The sequence below is a fragment of the Ovis aries genome, chromosome 6, assembly GCF_016772045.2.
Source record: "Ovis aries strain OAR_USU_Benz2616 breed Rambouillet chromosome 6, ARS-UI_Ramb_v3.0, whole genome shotgun sequence".
NCBI classification, from domain to species: domain Eukaryota; kingdom Metazoa; phylum Chordata; class Mammalia; order Artiodactyla; family Bovidae; genus Ovis; species Ovis aries.
In genome coordinates, this window is record NC_056059.1 from 7,019,774 (window position 1) to 7,039,540 (window position 19,767).

At 36.4% G+C, this 19,767-nt stretch overlaps 1 protein-coding gene across 1 annotated transcript in view; it reads right to left on the bottom strand.

The window, feature by feature from the left end:
* Positions 1 to 391: 391 nt before the first annotated feature.
* Positions 392 to 19,767, bottom strand: part of METTL14 (methyltransferase 14, N6-adenosine-methyltransferase subunit) — a 39,043-nt gene continuing 19,667 nt past the window's right edge. Inside the window, exons 7-11 of the mRNA XM_004009592.6 lie at positions 19,152 to 19,293; positions 14,877 to 14,969; positions 12,392 to 12,508; positions 10,794 to 11,004; positions 392 to 1,863 (exon numbers count right to left, since the gene is read on the bottom strand). Coding sequence (XP_004009641.1) covers positions 1,559 to 1,863; positions 10,794 to 11,004; positions 12,392 to 12,508; positions 14,877 to 14,969; positions 19,152 to 19,293 — 868 coding nt within the window. The 3' untranslated portion in view covers positions 392 to 1,558. The remainder of the gene's footprint in view (positions 1,864 to 10,793; positions 11,005 to 12,391; positions 12,509 to 14,876; positions 14,970 to 19,151; positions 19,294 to 19,767) is intronic.

Sequence of the window (19,767 nt, forward strand, 5' to 3'; positions counted from 1 at the left end):
TATCTTCTTCATTCCCAGGTCACCTTTAACAAATAGAGTTCTCTCTATTAATTACTGGAGCTGAAAATGTACCACCATTTCAGTAAAAATTCTAACGAACAGTTCCACATCATATCTACATCAAGAAGAACATTAGTCAAATGCTACCTGTACTAGAAAGGTCTAACAGGTTGAGCAAGTAAAATTCATCACGCTTTTAAGGATCTCAAGCATATTCCTATAATTCAGTCCCTATCTTCAAACTGAGTCTTTAAAGGATATAACATAACCTCATTTTATGAGCCAATACACATAAAGGACTACTCACAGACCAAGAGAATAGTCTCATCTGAGGTCAATCCTTTTTCATTTGGTAATGACAATTCCACTCACAGAAAAGAGACTCTCGAAGTTCAAAGGTTTAAAGTTTCATTAGAAAAATCATACATAAGATAAAAAATATGTTTATCAACAATAATGGTATTATTTCATTTAGCAGATTCATGCAAAACATGAGTGACAGTATAGAAATGACCATATAAAATTTCATACAACTTATCTGGAAAACCAGTCCCTTAGAAGGCAACTGCAGTTCATTTTTCCAAGCTCTCTTCTTAAGTTGAGGGTTTTCTGTAATTGGTTTTACCTTTTCTCCATAACAAGTTTAAAGATGCATGTTATTTTCCCATCACCAAGTACTTTATTCCCCAAAATGTTTAAACCAAGCACCTGATAACCAGGTGTATCTGTTGCTTTTATTCTTTTATTTTGCTAAGGAATATGAAACTGCTTTGAAAGTCAATCCAAGATCACACCAAAGTTTTATTGTCCTTAGCTGCTTGGCTATTTGTCCTCGTCAGCTTCTTAGGAAGCATGAGTAACAGTCATTGGTAGCTGCACAACTGAGATTATAATGAGCACTTTTCCCCTCTTTGTAAAAGTATGTCTATGGGCTCTACTCCTCTCTGCCCACCCAGTGGCTCCACCTCCCTGATCAGATTTAAACCTGGGAGGAGGCTTTTGTTCCAAGTCTCTTAATTTCTTCTGTGATCAAACTACACGAGTTTACTTAAGATTTTTCAAAAAGAAAGAAAAAAAGTCTCTTTTATTGTTTCAATGAGAAAATGTTGAAACCCTAAGAGAAGTTTACCATCTGTCCCAACTCCACTCGATCAAGCCTGCAAACAGCTTCCCATTTGCTGTGACAGCAATGGTGGGATGCCCATGATCAACTACTGTCAGCACCCGTATGATACTTCAGACTGGGTCTTTTTCACTGCTCACTTTATTCCTAAAAAGCAAAAGCCTTTGTAATTAGACTAAATTCCGTTTCTGAAAGCGAAGGTATTTGTGTTGTTCCACTCAGGTTACATGCACAGGACGAAAGCCAGGATGACTCACTTACCCTGAATAAAACGTGACAGTGACAACTGCAAGGGAGGTTGATTAAAATATTCCTGTAGCTTAGAGAAACTAAAGCAAAGTGCAAGCTGGAACAGAGTTCTAAACATCTCCTGGGTGAAATTCAAACTATCGGAAAGAAGGTGAAGGGGCATTAATAGGATCAGTGACCTAAAAACTATCGAGGTGGAAAGCCACCTCTGTGTGCTCCTCCACGGCCCCCCCTGAAGCCACCTCTTTCTCCTCGGAAGTTAGATCGATTTCTCTCTCGCCCACGGCCAGCAGAAGTGCCACCTCTTCCGCCTCCTCTGGGAGCTCCACCTCCCCGATCAGATTTAGATTTGGGAGGAGGTGATTTTGGTCGAAGTCTCTCAATTTCCTCTGTACATCCAGTCAAATAGGAATTCGGGGCACTGAAGTAGGATGCATACGTTTCTGCATTGTAGTTACTATTTGTAAGAGTTGGTCCAACTGTAAGCCACCCTGAAACGGAGGGAAAAAACATTAACCTTTTTCTTCCCCCCCAATTCTCTTACTTATCTTTAGGAGCCATTTCAAATCTCCAGTGTATTTCCAAAGATGCCCCTATCACTTACCCAATATTGATATTTTACATAGAACATGTGGCATTTAACTATGGTCTTTGATTTCATATATATATTTGTTTTGTTTTTTCCTTTTAAAAACTTTTATAATATAATCGTCATTTCCATCCATATTTCTGTGAGAATAGGATTTAGAAAATATTAGACACTACACTGAGTTCTGGCTTAGTAAAAATTTATTAAATTTTGTATTACCTTCCTACTTGTAGAAATGGTTCCAGTTTTCTAATTAACATCCTGGAACTAACTTTTGCTTCTTCTCTTCCAACCACGCTAACCCAGCTGGCAGGTCTTAGAAATTCAACCTACTACCATGCTGCTTCTACTTGTTACCATCTTTCCATTTCTGCTGCCACCCTTAGAGTTTTTGTTTTTCTACTAGTTTTGTCCCCTACACATACAACAGACATACTTGTATACGGTAATGCTTTCCCAACCTCTCCTCCTCTAAAAGTGGAAAGCCTAAAGCAAAGCTGAAACCACATTCCTTCTCTGCACAACCTTCTGGGCTTTCCACTAAGCCAGAATTCAGTAACATGGAATCGGAAGCCTTATATGATAAGGTCTGAACTAGCTTTCTAATCGCACTGCTGAAACAATGAACCACTACAGTTAACTGTTTGCACACTGATCTCCACCTTGTACCTATAATTTTTTCTATCCTGTCAACCTGGTGAAAATTCCATCCTTCAACATCCACTTTAAACATGTAGCTTAATGAAATGAATTATCTTTCTGAATTTCCATTACATATTATATTTCTACAGGTAAAAAGGTTTTGTCAATTTCATTGCTAGATAATTTTCCTTATAAGGATGGTTTCTGTTTGATTACATTGTATCTGCAACAGGAAGAACTACAAATTAACTGTAAATGCCTGATGGAGACCACGTGCTTTGAGGTTCCCTGCATGTGGCAATTCCTGATCATTAGGGCAGGTCGAGGAATCTCTAAGAATTAGGTTCTTTACCTGAAAAATTAATCTCACACAATTTCTGCCTTATCAAGATAATCTTAGACTATTCAGTTCAGTTCAGTCACTCAGTTGTGTCCAACTCTTTGTGAGCCCATGAATCACAGCACGCCAGGCCTCCCTGTCCATCACCAACTTCCAGAGTTCACTTAGACTTGCATCTATCGAGTTAGTGATGCCATCCAGCCATCTCATCCTTGGTCATCCCCTTCTCCTCCCGCCCCCAATCTCTCCCAGCATCAGAGTCTTTTCCAATGAGTCAGCACTTCACATGAGGTGGCCAAAGTACTGGAGTTTCAGCTTTAGCATCATTCCTTCCAAAGAAATCCCAGGGTTGATCTCCTTCAGAATGGACTGGTTGGATCTCCTTGCAGTCCAAGGGACTCTCAAGAGTCTTCTCCAACACTACAGTTCAAAAGCATCAATTCTTCGGCGCTCAGCCTTCTTCACAGTCCAACTCTCACATCCATACATGACTACTGGAAAACCATAGCCTTGACTAGACGGACCTTAATCGGCAAAGTAATGTCTCTGCTTTTGAATATGCTATCTGGGTTGGTCATAACTTTTCTTCCAAGGAGTAAACGTCTTTTAATTTCATGGCTGCAGCCATCATCTGCAGTGATTTTGGAGCCCCCAAAAATAAAGTCTGCCGCTGTTTCCACTGTTTCTCCATCTTTCCCATGGAGTGATGGGACTTAGACTATTAGGTCCATGATAAAATGGAAAATATTTTACTGCAGTCACATTCTAAAATGTAGTAGCCTTTTTTTTGTACAAAACTGTGTTCATCATTTAAATCGTCTAACAGTGCACAGATAAAATCTGTTACTATCTGGAGAAAAATAACAGATAAAACCATATGATGCTTTTCATGTCCCATCAAGTAGACACCTTGATAAAAATGAGATGAAAGAATACACTGCACACCTATGTGGTCTCACTGACAATTGAACCTATGAGACTTTTACTTGCTTTTGGTTTATTTTCTACTATACATATGGTGCTGTGGAACACAACACACAAGCAAGAGGTAAGAAAAAATTCGAAGATTTAATAAAAATAGTTAATATTGTCTCCTTCATGCTATATTGCCCTCCATAAATAAGACATAAACCTTTACAAAGTAAACTGCAAGGGACACTACCTCCCACTCACAAATTCTTCACTGCAACAGTGTTCTATTAAAATTTTGAATCCTTAATTTCTAAGAACCAAGTAACTTTAAATTAGCCCGGCTTCAGTGAATATGATACATATATCAATTTTTAAACATTTAAAGCAATAATAAAGACTATTCCTCTGGAATGTGTTATATACCTTAGACTATCTCCTTGAGGAAGAAATGTATTTGAGGATTTGACCCAAATAAATTATAGCCTCTTGAACAGACTTCTCTCAATTGCTCCTATTATTATTTACATGGTTAACTTTCTACTACATAATTTTCCAAAGTGGATATTCTTTCTTAATACTAAAATAATCTGTGCAAGAATGGGCAAAGATAAAGAATCAGATAGTAGTTTACAAGCAAAAAATAAAATCTAAATCTCTAAGACTTTGTACAACTGGTATAGATATAGACAGAAGGGTATCAGAGATATAATGTATAATATAAAGTGGGTAGAGTGGCCATACCTAAATGAATGGAGAAAATTCCCATTATGTTATAGTTATAGAATATTATAAATACAAACTGGCACCAAAATTTGTATTTTTATTTCAGTTGCTGTTTAGGTTTATATCTATAGCTATACTTAATAATTATCTACTCTCTCTACTCCTTAGGTTCTTCCACTCACATTAAAAAAAAAAAACTTAAAATAATGCTATAAAGCCATTAAAAGCATTATAATTACTTAAATGTAGAAATAATTTTGACATATATTTTGACATAATATTGAGAAAAATACAAAATGATGAATGACACAGTTATGTAAAAATTTGTATGCACAAGAGGACTGGAAAGTATTATGCAAAAAAATAATACTTCTTGGAAGTAGTGAGGTTGAATCTTTTTCCCTCTTGAAAATCTTCTTTAATGTTGTTACACTGACTTTTCAATTACTAAAAAAGATTACCATCTGTTTGATGTTCCCTTTTATTGTTCAAATAGCTTTGCTGTTTTCTTTACAGTTTTCTACTTCCTTTAAATAGCAGTTCCCACTGGAGATTGTTCCCAGATTCAAAAACTATTTTTGAGTACAAAGGTTAATGATGGAAGATAAAAATCTGTTCCTTATTTCCTCAAACACTACAGCCATAATCTTAATATTCAATACCTATGGACATCTACACTTTCTGAAAAACATACAACTCCAGCTGAGCATCTAGTCATATTACTTTCTTTTAAGCCAGTGAAGAGGAAATATTTGCTTGCCACAAGCTCTGTTGCCAAAATATTTTACTTTGATAAGAGAGTAAAATCATCTACTAAACCTCTAAACAAGATGTTCATGTATATGTACAGCAGAAGTCTCAACAACTCAAAGTTCATTCTGTAGCTGTATATCTAGTATGTGTGTAAAACTCAGGCATGACTGTATATATAGAGAAAAACTGCCTTTAAAAGACTAAAGAAACGATGAAGTTTAAACCATAGCCTTCCTACCCTTTAAAAAAAAACCCAATATGCTACTTTAATTTAAATTTAATAATTCAAGGGTACATGCTGCAATTTCCAAGAAAACCAGTGAAGGAACAATAAAAGAATATCTAACAAAATAAAAAAGAAACACTTGAATAATATAAGAATTCTTAATCCAAAAGAAATGAGAGAAAAGGGGACACAGAACAGGTTGTACCAATGTAAAGCAAACATTAAGGTGGTCATAGCAAACACCCTCTTCCAACAATACAAGAGACAACTCTATACATGGACATCACCAGATGGTCAACACCGAAATCAGATTGATTATATTCTTTGCAGACAAAGATGGAGAAGCTCTACACAGTCAGCAAAAACAAGACCAGGAGCTGACTGTAGCTCAGATCATGAACTCCTTATTGCAAAATTCAGACTTAAATTGAAGAAAGTAGGGAAAACCACTAGGGCATTCATGTTTCACCTAAATCAAGTTCATTATGATTATACAGTGGAAGTGACAAATACATTCAAGAGATCAGATCTGATACAGCATATAGAACTATGGACGGAGGTTCCTAACACTATACAGGGAGGCAGTGGTTAAAACCATCCCCAAGAAAAAGAAATGCAACAAAGCAAAATGGTTGTTTGAGGAGGCCTTACAAATAGCCAAGAAAAGAAAAGAAGCAAAAGGCAAAGGAGAAAAGGAAAGATATACCCGTCTGAATGCAGAGTTCCAAAGAAGAACAAGGAGTAAGAAGGCCTTCCTCAGTGTTCAATGCAAAGAAATAGAGGAAAATACAATAAGACTAGAGATCTCTTCAAGAAAATCCGAGACACCAAAGGAACATTTCATGCAAAGATGGGCACAATAAAGGACAGAAACAGTATGGACCTTACAGAAGCAGAAGAGATATAAGTGGCAAGAATACACTGAAGAACTGTACAAAAAAGGTCTTAATGACCTGGATAACCACAATGGTGTGATCGCTCACCTAGAACCAGACCTCCTGGAGTGCGAAGACAAGTGGGCCTTAGGAAGCATAAATATGAACCAAGCTAGTGGAGGTGATAGAATTCCAGCTGAGCTATTTCAAATTCTAAAAAGTGATGCTGTGAAAGTGCTGCACTCAATATGCCAGCAAAGATTGAAAACTCAGCAGCGGCCACAGGACTAGAAAAGGTCAGTTTTCATTCCAATCCCAAAAAAGGGCAACACCAAAGAATGTTCAAACTACCACACAATTGCACTCACTTCACATGCAAAGTAACACTCAAAATCCTTCAAGCTAGGCTGCAACAGTATGTGAACCAAGAACTCCCAGATGTACAAAATAAATTTAGGAAAGGAAGAGGAACCAGAGATCACACTGCCAATATCTACTGGATCACAGAAAAAGCAAGAGAGTTCCAGCAAAATGTCTACTTTTGCTTCAATGACAACACTACAGTCTTTACTGTGTGGATCACAGCAAACTGTAGAAAATTCTTAAGAGATGGGATACCAGACCACCTTACCTGCCCCCTGAGAAACCTGTCTGCAGGTTAAGAAGCAACAATTAGAACTGGACATGGAACAACAGACTGGATCAAAACTGAGTAATGACTATGTCAAGGCTGTATATTGTCACCCTGTTTATTTAACTTATATGCAGAGTACCTCATGAGAAATGCTGGACTGGATGAAGCACAAGCTGCAATCAAGATTGCCTGGAGAAATATCAATACCTCAGATATGCAGATAACACCACCCTTATGGCAGAAAGCGAAGAGGAACCAAACAGTCTCTTGATGAAAGTGAAAGAGGACAGTGAAAAAGCTGGCTTAAAGCTCAACATTCAGAAAACGAAGATCATGGCATCCGGTCCCCTCACTTCATGGCAAATAGATGGGGAAACAGTGGAAACAGTGACAGACTTTATTTTCTGTCTCCAAAATCACTGTGGATGATAACTACAGCCATGAAATTTAAAGACACTTGCTCCTTGGAAGAAAAGCTATGACAAACCTAGACTGCATATTTAAAAGCAGAGACATCACTTTGCTGACAAAGGTCTGTATAATCAAAGGTATGATTTTTCCAGTAGTCATATACAGATGTGAGAGATAGACCATAAACAAGGCTGAGCACCAGAGAATTCATGCTTTTGAATTGCGGTGCTGTAGAAGACTCTGTAGAGTCCCTTGGACAGGAAGGAGATCAAACTAGTCAATTCTAAAAGAAATCAACCTTAAATTTGGAAGAACTGATACTGAAACTGAAGCTTCAATACTTGGGCCACTTGATGCAAAGAGCCAACTCACTGGAAAAGGCCCTGATGCTGGGAAACACTGAAGGTAGGAGGAGAAGGGGATGACAGAGGATGAGATGGTTCGATGGCATCACCAACTCAATGGACTTGAGTTTGCACAAACTCCAGGAAATAGTGAAGGACAGGGAAACCTGGGGTGCTGCAGTCCATGAGGTCACAAAGAGTCAGACATGACTGAGCAACTGAACAACCACAAATATCAGAAACCACATTAAAGGTTTTCCTAGTGGCTCAGTGGTAAAGAAACCCCACACTAATGCAGGAGACACGAATTTGCCCTTGATCCTGCAAGATCATACATGCTGTGGGACAACTAAGCCCGTTTGCAATTACTGAGCCTGTATTCTAGAAACTGCAGCTACTGAGGCCACATGCCAGAACTACTGAAGTTCTCCTGCTCTAGAGCCTCTATTTCACAAGAAAATCCACTCAAGTGAGAAGCTTGTGCACCATAACTAGAGTAGCCCCTACTAGCTGAAAAGTCTGTGCAGCAACAAAGACCCAGCACAGCCAAGAATGAATAAAAAAAACATTTTTAAAAAAGAAATTACATTAAATATAGACTTGACTCATAGCTCAGTTGGTCAACAATCTGCCTGCAATGCAGGAGGTTAGGGTTCAATCCTTGTGTTGGGAAGATTCCCTGGGGAAGGAAACAGCAACCCACTCCAGTATTCTTGCCTGGAGAATCCCATGGACAGAAGAGCCTTGCAGGCTACAGTTCATGGAGTTGCAAGAGTTGGACATGACTTAGTGACTAAACCACCACTACCACCACCACCAAACAATTCAATTAAGGGACTTCCCTGGTGGTCCAGTGGTCAGGATTCCACACTTCCAAAGCAAGGGGCAGGGGATAAATTCCTGGTTGTGAACTGAGATCCTACATCTCTTAGCCAAAGAAACAAAAACCAAAAGAAAACAGAAACCAAACATGGGAAAGGGAGCAATCAATTATTTAAAAAAAAAAAAACCAATTCAAAGATAAAGATTAAACCTACCTATTTAATGAAAACCACCTCTGTGTTTGATCACAAGAGGTATGTTAAAGGATATGGAAGACTGTAAATAAAGGATGGAAATAATATACAGAGCAAACACAACCCCCAAAAAAGCTGGAATCACTGTAATAATGTTAGATGAAGTAGGATTTAAAGTTAAGAAACTGGATTAAGAAGGACAATTCATAATATTAAGACCATCAATCTACAAGGAAGGCACAAAAGTCCTACATTTTAAATACACCTAATAACAATCTTGAACAGACATAAATTCAAAACTGACAACTAAACAGAACCAAAAGCCCATGATCTTAATAGATTTAAACATACCTTTCTCATAGAATAGTTAAAAACATTAGTAAAGACACGGCTGACAGAAACAGCATACACAAATACTACAACCAACAACAAAAAATTTACATTATTTTCAGTTATCTAAATTCGGTCAAAGCAAATTACAAATTAGTGGTATTTTAAGATACATATTATTTGACCACAATATTAAGTCAAAAAGCAATGATAAATGATAACTTAAGCAACGCAATTCTGAATAACAAACTGTCAGGAGAAAAACCATTTAACTTCTAAATGCAGAAAACATTTTCTCTAAACCTAAGCCACAGAGAAAAAACATTTCACACGCAAAATATTTCTTTGTAAAGAGAATGCACTTTTATTTTTCCCTTTATCATTTTACAGAAGTTTATGAAATTCAAGACCAGTTTCTACAAACTAAGATATTTCTATGTGTTCACTAAAGCACACCCACAGAGAATAGCTGACCAGTCTAGGGAGGAGGAAGGGAGAATGGATCCCATTATACCTACCTCAACTTAAGGGTTACTTTTTTTAGAATGAACATCAGAGTTTCTTTTAAATTCTTATGTACTTTGAAGGCCAATTATTCCACTGTACCTTCTTCAACTTTTACCTTGTATAAAATGTAGACTGTTTAAAACAAGTAAGACTCTGGCTCCTTTCAGCTTTAAACAACATTTCTAGCATGGTAAAACCAAACAGGTTGATTTTATATACTGTGATTAAATGATGCAATGTCCTTAAAAGCAACTTTTATATTTTCCGAGAAGAAACAGAATGTATAATTACTTCAACAATACTTTGTAAACAAAAGCTGTCCCCTCTGAAAGAAAATTCCAGTTTGTAACAGCTTAATTATTTTCTACTCATTTTTTTCAAAATTGTAAATTCACATTATACAGATTTAGTAAAAAAGTTAAAGCTTTGATAAAACAGTATCATGATATATGTAAGGAGACAAGCCAAGTACTAATTAAGGCTGAGATATGTCATTTATTTCACAAACGTATGGTTATTTTCTACAGGATCATTTGGTTAGTGCTACCTAAAAAGTAAGACATTTTGTTCACGCCAAAAGATCCTTGAAACCTGAGCAAATCTGGTCCCTGCCAAATGATTTTGGACAGGGCCAAATATCAAGAACCTTTTGGTGTGGACCAAATGTCTTACAGACATTTTGGACAGGACCAAATGTCCATTATGCATTTCTTCAACACAGTATTTACTTAATAACCTAAATGCTGGTTCAAAAGAAAATAAGACAGTCTTCGTTTTCCGTGAGACTGCGGTGCTAAAGAGATTGACTATAAACATGCCCAAATGATTCTATAATTCAGGTAATAGTGCTATGAGGGAAAGAGTGGTGGAAGGTCTGGATAGTACTGTGAAACTGGCTAATTTAGGCGGTGTTGTGAGAAAAGGTTTGTCAGGATCAGAATGATAGGAAAGAGAATCCTGAAAGAGTACTGAAACAAGACTGAGCTTAGTATACTTGAAATACACCAAGAAGAGGGGTCAAATGTGTCATAAGCATTTTATTTTACAAAGGACCGTGTACTCTTTCTTAACATCTATATCTCAAGGAACTATTAACACTTCCCCCCACTGAGATCTTACCTGGTCGAATTGTACTATCTCTTCCAAACAGATGAAGGCGTCTTCTACCAAGACAAAAATGTTCAATTATATGAAAAATTTCTACAGGTTTTTCTATATTGCCAATTTCAGGTTCTTCTGTGATAATCAAGTCAATGTCAACATTAGCATGAATGAAGTCCCCGTCTGTGCTACGCTTAACAGTTCCTTTGATCCCCATAAGGCAGTGTTCCTAAGTAACAATAAAAACAGGCCAATTAATTTCTTTTCATAAACAGTCATATTGCACAACATTTTACATTTCAAATTCCAAAACAATACTACTTCTCTGAATCTTTGCGATATAGTTCTACCGGCAAAAACACAATAGGAAAAACCTGGATCTCTGGACCTTCGAAGATTGGCAGGGAAGCTAGACATTAAACTCAGGACCGTCACATTTTAGATAACTGAGTCAATGACTGTGGGATGTTTTCCTCTGCAACTCTTGATAGTAACTTGTATCCAGAAGTTATGGAAACATGGCACTTGATTTCAGAATCTGATTTTATATCGGGCCTCACATGATCCAAGAGCAAATCTATACACAAGGTGTAAGCCTTTTCAAATGGAGAGAAGACTTTAAGCAAGGATACAAACTGAAAATACTCAACATACATAAATGTGAAAGTCAAACAATTTCTTTTTTTGTTGTTTATTTTTTGACCTCTATTTAATCTGGACAACAGCGTAAAGTTTAAATAAATTTAATCTCACTTGACTCCATGAACCAATAATAGCAAGGATGGCTTGGATTCCCTTCAAAAAGAATTTCTAGCCCAAGAAAGACTTCAAAAAGACTCTCCCCCTGAAGCTCCCAGAACAGTGAAAGGCTGGAGGACAAACTGTTAAACCCTGGTAACTAGGAGGGCAGTTCTATGAATCAGAGGTTCTCAGGGCTTCTTCAGGTTCTTATGTAGAAAAAAGAAGGGAACGTGAAAGTTGCTCTGTCCATGGAATTTTCCAGGCCAGTATACTGGAGTGGGTAGCCTTTTCCTTCTCCAGGGGATCTTCCCAACTCAGGGATCAAACTAGGGTCTCTGGCATTGCGGGTGGATTCTTTACCAGCTGAGCCATTAGAGAAGCCCAAGAATACTCGACTTGGTAGCTTACCCCTTCTCCAGGGAATCTTTCCGACCCAGGAATCAAACTGGGGTCTCCTGCACTGCAGGAGGATTCTTTGCCAGCTGAGCTATCAGGGAAGCCCAGAAAAAAGAAGGGAAGAGGAGAGAAATATTCATCTCAGCTGGCCAGCTATGAGTCTTGCTGCCATTTTTTTTTTTTTCTGAGTCCAGAGAAAGGAAAAACTATAGGCGTCAGAAGTACCAAAAGCCCACATCTGACTGAGAATGACAGTAGTATAGGATATATGGGAATACATATTACCTTCTCCAGCACAGCATAGGCTTCTCTGAGTGAATAGAATTTTTTAAATGAACTTGGCTGTGTTACTTTAATGCTCAATGCCATCTGTGCAAGTCTGAGAGAACCTTTCCACCAAAATGAATTAAACAGCATGGAGTCATTTGTAAAAGCTTGAGAGAAAAAAATTAAAATATAGAAAACAGTAAAGACAATACCTTTGTTCTCTGGAAGACGGCCTTTGGATCTAAAGTCTTAGTCTTCCCAGGATTGTTTTTATTGGTTTTAATCCAACAAATATCTTCACATCTTCTGTAACCCCACTTGCGTAAACACTAGGAATAAGAGAATTTTTTTTAAATCCTTAGCTAAAAGAAATAAACAATACTTAATCAACTAGCATTAAAAACTTCCTAGAGGTTTGAGACACTAAACTCCAAGATGTCATAATAATTTTGTGTTACTGTAGAAACAGAAAAAAAGAAATACTTGTTTTTAAATATACAGCCATTATAAAAACATATAATACCAAAACATGGAAAAGACTATATAATACTCCAATTCTTTATACCACCTTCCACTGTCATCAACAGAGAGTGACCTTTAAATATGAGAACAATCAGCCCCTCTTTAATTAAAAACTAATTCAAAAGGTAAAATGTTCTTGCCACCTCAATTTTTTATCCTCTGATAAAGCTAAAAACTGTTAAGAAGTTCTAATCAGTAACTTCCTTTCAAATGAGTCTTGCAAAATGTTATTTTTATATATTTAAAACTAAACCTCAAAAATACAAAGACTTAAAATTGTCTGTATATTTCTTTATAAAACTTTACTTTCAGCTTTATGTAACCCAGACAATAGAGAGGTTTGAATCTTAGTGTCTTAGAATCTATTATATATGAACATATAACAAATATCAGCTAAGTGAGTACCCAGAGAAGCATTTTGAGCCCTACCATATGTAGGTGTTGGCTAGCTGCTGGGATTAAAAACATGAGTAAGATACAGTCCTTACCCCTAATTGACTAAGTGCAAAGTAGGAGGAATTAAGTAAATTGTGGAGTGCAACACTGTTGGCACTATGATCAAGTACAAATAAAGACACAGTAGAGCATAAAATATATGTACTTTTCATTGTATATACTGAGATACACCTCAAAATGGAACTTAGATTTTTAACTTAAAATCTCAAAAATCACAATGACTATCTGTTCCTGTTGCCAAATATTTGTTTAGCACTGGATATTCATGAAGTATCACAAGGGCCTAAATTCATCATGAGTATTTCTCATGCTGTATTATTTTTGTAATTATTTTGGGCCAAAATCTGCTTTCACTAGTATGATAAACTGATGCATAAATAAATAAGATAAAGCCTCCTAATCAATTTCAAGCTAATCTGAGGGGTAGGAGAAAAGCCCAAAGCTAGATATTTGATCTAAACAGGGTAATATAACTATAAAATATACCAATATATCTATAAAAACATATGGCGTGTTTCTATTTTCTTAGATTTTTTACAGCATCTTAGGGAGATACCAGCAATAAAACAGATTCCCAGTATACAGTTATAGTCTTACCATGGAGTTAATAAATGATGGAAGCAATGATGTGATCCAACAATCTCAAACTTGCTATTTATACAAAAAATACAAAGCAATTGCAGAACTTCAGGATTTGAGCACAAATTTATCTCAATATAATCCTACTTAAATTCTTCACCTATCAAACGGACACCTCCTAAAATTACCAGGATTAAATGAGATCTTGGTAGTATATCAAGTATTAATAATATGTCCTAAAAATGTAAATATTACCCCATAACAAGTGAGGAAAATGAAACACACAAGAGTAAATACCTCCTTACCCAAAGTTTCACTGCTGGACAGCAGATCTGAGACCAAAACTAGCCACAAAGCTACCAGTATTAAAAAAAAAGCTTTTAGTATTTTGTTTCCATTTAGAAATTCAAAACACTCCAACCAAAAAGACAAAAAAAGTTTTGAATACGATAAATATAAGGTACCTAAAATAAACTGAGATAATAAACTTCTTTCTCACTCTCATTAATCCCTTCAAACTATATGTTCTAGATGCTGTGTTAGTATCCAATGCGATTCGGGTTACATTTGGAATTCATGAGTTAAGGCTACTCAGAATACATTTTAGCTACTATGCTGGGAGGGACTGGGGGCAGGAGGAAAAGGGGACAACAGAGGATGAGATGGCTGGACGGCATCACCAACTCGATGGATGGGAGTCTGAGTGAACTCCGGGAGTTGGTGATGGACAGGGGAGGCCTGGCGTGCTGCAATTCAAGGGGTCACAAAAAGTGCGACACGACTGAGCAACTGAACTGAACTGAACGGACAGTATACAACAGTAAGCTGCACACTTTGGAGCTGCAATTCAATTTCAAATCTCTAAACTGTTCTCTTCCTGAAGTCGTAGTAAATTGTAGTTTGATTTTTCATCCCGAAAGCTAGTTAACTGACTAAGGGGTACTGTCTTTTACATATTCTTTCTTTTTTAACTGAAAAATTTTTTTACATATTCTTTTTAAAAGTTTTTCTTTCTGAATATTTGAGTACTATTTAACAAATGAAGAACAATGTAAACTTAATCTTCAAATTTCTTATACAACATACTGTTGTTTCTTATGAATTTTAAAAAAACACTTAAAAAAAAAACCACCATCTTACCACTCTTCCAAGGTCCAATCCTTCCCCAGAACCACACCAGAGAAAAATAAATGATCGAGGTGCTGCAATCTCATCAATTTCTAACTTCATAATCTGGAAGAAACCAAAACTGTATTGCATTGAAGTATCTTGTTTCCCATTCATTCTAAATCCAAAAGAACAAGCACTGGGATTTATTAGGACTTACAGCATATGTTTATATACTTATAATACATGCTTCCCTGGTGGCTCAGATGGTAAAACGTCTGCCTGCAATGTGGGAGACGCGGGTTTGATCCTTGGGTCAGGAAGATCCCCTGGAAAAGGCAATGGCACCCCACTCCAGTAACCTTGCCTGGAAAATCCCATGGATGGAGGAGCCTGGTAGGCTACAGTCCATGGGGTTGCAAAGAGTCAGGCACGACTGAGTGACTTCACTTTCCTTTTCACTTACAGTATATGTGTTCTTTAAGTGTACTAATTTTCTTTAGGAAATACAATGGAAAAATAAATTTTATCCTTAAAACTTGTTCTTATGGGTTTTTTCCCCCTATATTAATACAAAACAGATGAACACATGCACATAGATACACTTGATTTTATATGAAAAGTTTGCTAAGCTAAGTCACTTCAGTCGTGTCCGACTCTGTGCGACCCCAGAGACGGCAGCCCACCAGGCTTCCCCATCCCTGGGACTCTCCAGGCAAGAACACTGCAGTGGGTTGCCATTTCCTTCTCCAATGCATGAGAGTGAAAAGTGAAAGTGAAGTCACTCAGTCGTGTCCAATTCCTAGCGACCCCATGGACTACAGCCTACCAGGCTCCTCCGTCCATGGGATTTTCCAGGCAAGAGTACTGGAGTGGGGTGCCATTGCCTTCTCCATGAAAAGTTTATAGGAAACCATATTTATAGAATTATGGAATTTTATAAGGTATAGCTTTAGAGCAACCTGTTACCATTTACAGAAAAAGAAACTGAAAAGAAAAGGGATTAAATTACCTCAAAGTTAGGGGCAAACTTAAAATAAAACATAACCACAAATGTTTGTGGAGGATGATGTTTCCAGCAGAACAATTCTAAATAAAATAAATCGATATACACATTTCATTGTAATGATCACTTTAGGTCTGAAATGTAAAAAAAAAATAGGCTACAATTGTTGGCTTTGTACGTGCTGAGTATCTCAATTAAAAAAAAAAAAGTTCTGTAATAATGAACTCTCTAAATTTGGGGACTACCATAGTGTGTATAAACGACTACAAAAGCAATCATTTTATATGGTATTCTTATTCTACTGCTTCCTTTTACAGCTAACAAGTTCCACAAACCATGGCTCAAGCTAATACTTATTAGTTACATGTATTAAGGAATTTTAACTTAAAAAAAATTTTTTTTCCTTTTTTCTTTGACCACACCTCACGGGTGTGTAGAACTTTCCCAACCAAGGATAGAACCCACATTCCCCACAGAGGAAGTGCAGAGTCTTAACCACTGGACTACAAGGGAAGTTCCTTAACTTTTACCTGAGTGCATCATAACCATATCACCTATAACTTATCTAGGTAAAAAGAAACATTATTTGAGAGTGACAGTGGAAATAAATTACAATAGGCATAAACCTATTCAGTTTTACACTTCCAATTTTGTCTTGATATAACGCCTGATCTAATATTCTCTGAAGAATATGAATAAACATTAATACACACACACACACACACACACACGTTCCTACACACATTTATCCATGGCATAGCTAAGGTAGGTGATGGCACACAGTGAAGAACATTAAGCAAATAACTCTTGACATTACAATTATAAATACTAAATATTGGTATTTTAAGTAAGTGCTTATATTCTTAACTAAAACACAGTGACCTCCACTGACTCTAACATGAAAAAGAATACCTAAGAAACTCACTTTTTAAATTTATATTTAGCTATAGGCACTTTCTTTAGGTTATTACTACATAAAGGTTAAGAGCTTAGAGTTCTTAGGGCTCCAGACAAAACTTTTCAATATGCATACAAAATGGAATTTCTTTATTACAAAAACTCTATTAGTTTATCATATAAAATTTGAACTCTTGGATTTCACTGACCAAATCTTAGAGATTGGCCAGAGAAAATAAAGCTCAACCTAACTACTAACCATAGACATAATAAGATTAATTTTTCAATTTTCTTTTGCCTAAATTAAAAAAGATTATTTTCTATATTAATTTTGATGAGGAAAAACAGATATTTCTTAAACAGTATCAGAACAAATATTAACTTGTACAACCTATCTGGAAAACCTCTCAGCCCTAAATATCAACAGCACTACGTCTTTAACCTTAAGTTTTGGGGATAATATATATTTCTGTGTTTCAATAATAAACATAGATTATACTTATCAGAGGAGAGGAAAAACTTGTAAAATAAAATAAAAATGTAAATAAATGTTACAGAGGTATTGAGGCTGATAGGAAAAGCTTCAAGGAAGAAAAACTGAAGTTATATCTTGAAGAGTAAGTAATACTAACAATAGTAACAACTATTAACTCAGAAGGGGATATGCAAGGATTCAAAGCAGTTTCCTGTGAAACATCAGTTTACAGAGTTTGAGGCCACTGCCCTCGTTACCTCTCTTCTGTGTTCAGCGCTTTTGATCACATGCTCCTCCTCAATTAGGGAAGCTCTCTCTGTCCTTGGCTTCCATGACATTCAAACTATCTTGATTCATCTCATTCATCTGTGACCCATTCTTTTCACATCTTTTCTACGTGCCTCTTAAATGCTTAGTTTCCTGAGGCTTTACTGAAAATTCACATTGTATCCTAATTGAGATACTATCTCAAGACATATTCATTTATTCTCATAGGTTTAATATGCTAACCCTTTAAAATCCGTCTTTTGAGATGGCCAGATCTTTCTGTTAAGTTGCATACTCCTATTCCAACCTCCACTTGAATGTCTCTCATACACCTCTCATCAACACATTCAGCATATCCTAATCCTGCTAATCCTGCTCCTCTTCTTAAACTGACTCTCACCTGGTGATAACTGAACCCATTTATCCCAAAACTCAAACTTCTGAACATCCTTACCTCTTTCCTTCATCTCAATCATTAGATCTCACCAGACATACCTACGAAACATTACTGAATTTATCACCTTTCTATCCTTACTACCATCACCCTAATTCAGGGAACCTTCACCTTCTAACCAGACTACTACAACAGTCTTCTACCTGCTCTTCCCTCTCCAGTCTTCATTTTCTCTGGACCATCCTTCTCCACACACTAATTAGACCATTTTACTAAACTGGTTAAAGCCCCTCAAAGATTCCTTAATGTCTTCAGGATAAAAGTCCAAGCTTCTAAGAAGACAGCATCTCTAGACAGTCTCCATCTGTGTTTCAGCACCATCAACATACACACAGACCTCCATTCTCACCTCTTTGCCTCCTGCTCTTGCTGTGCCTTCAGCTTGAATTCCTAGCCCAGCCCATTCTCAGTGGCCAATTCTGGCTAATCTGTTCACGCATCACTTCCTCTTTATGTCCCCCAGCTTCCTCAACTTGGTCAGGTTTGTTTTCAGATCACCTTATGCAATCCTCTATTACTGAACTAACAAAATGATACCGCAATTATCTGTCTAGGTCATTGCTTATCCCATTCAACTGTGTGCTCCTTAAGGCCAAATACGAAGTCTCATTCATCTTTGAATCTCCACTACCTAGTTGCCTAGTATAGAGTGGTACTCAATAAATATATATTTGCTATTTTTGTTATTGACCAATAAAAACAGATTACTTTATGTAACTCACTGAAGCTATCAGTTTGTTCACTTTTATTTAGGAAAACAGAACTTTACTGCAACTATATAAGACTGAGATTATATATACTTTAAACCTATTACACTGTTAAATTCTTTAACGAGTAAAAATTATGCTAATATATATGTGTGTGTGAATACTCTGACATTCACTGAAACTAACCAAATACAGAAAGCTATCAACCATTCAATCTGTTTTTAGACTTATTTCTAGCTATACATCCAAGGACTCTAAGATTGGAATTTTAAGGCTTCTACAGACAACTTACTTATTCCCTGCTCAACTTCTGCCTCAAAAAGAAAGACCAAAGATATTATAATAATTGTTACTGTACCTTACATCTTCAGCCATAATATATACTATAAATCTATATTTATAATTCCTAAAACAGTATTTATAATATTATTCTCTGATCAAATAAAGATATATTCATTTGAAAAATAAATAATTCATTACAATGTAGAAAGTTTCATCATACATCATCCCAAGTCCAGCATTTTTCATTAGCAGTGATGCCGGTCTCTCTGTAATATTCTTCTAAAGGTGGTTCAAGAAGAATCACATCAAATTTGGGTGTCAGTTCTCTGATGTCAAAGGCTTCTATATCTGCTTGTAAGTACCTATTTGATTAAAACATAAAAAGTAAGAGATTACAGATGGTAATGAAGAAAAGTTTCTTAAATATTTCCTAATACTATTTCAAAGTCATCATGAGCTAATAACTAAATACCTTTTTATGGAGGAATCTCTCTCCTCAGTACAGACAGTAAAATATTCTACCGTTGTTCTTCCTGAGGACATGGATAGAATCATACTGCAAAGCAAAACCAGGAACCCACAGGAACATCTTGAGTATAAACCTCTCCCATTTTTATACTGAAAATCCATACTCAGATGTGAGTGTCTGAGTCCCTTTCCATTATCATCATAATACTTCAAGGAATATCACATTATTTTTCCTGCAATTGTCCTTTAGAAAAATTGTTTTGTTTTAAATTCCTCCATCTAAAAAAGTTTCTAAAGCGAGACATAATTTTCTTTTGATAGTTTGTTTGTTAGCAATAGTGTTGATATTAACAGTCCTTTCCAGCCAT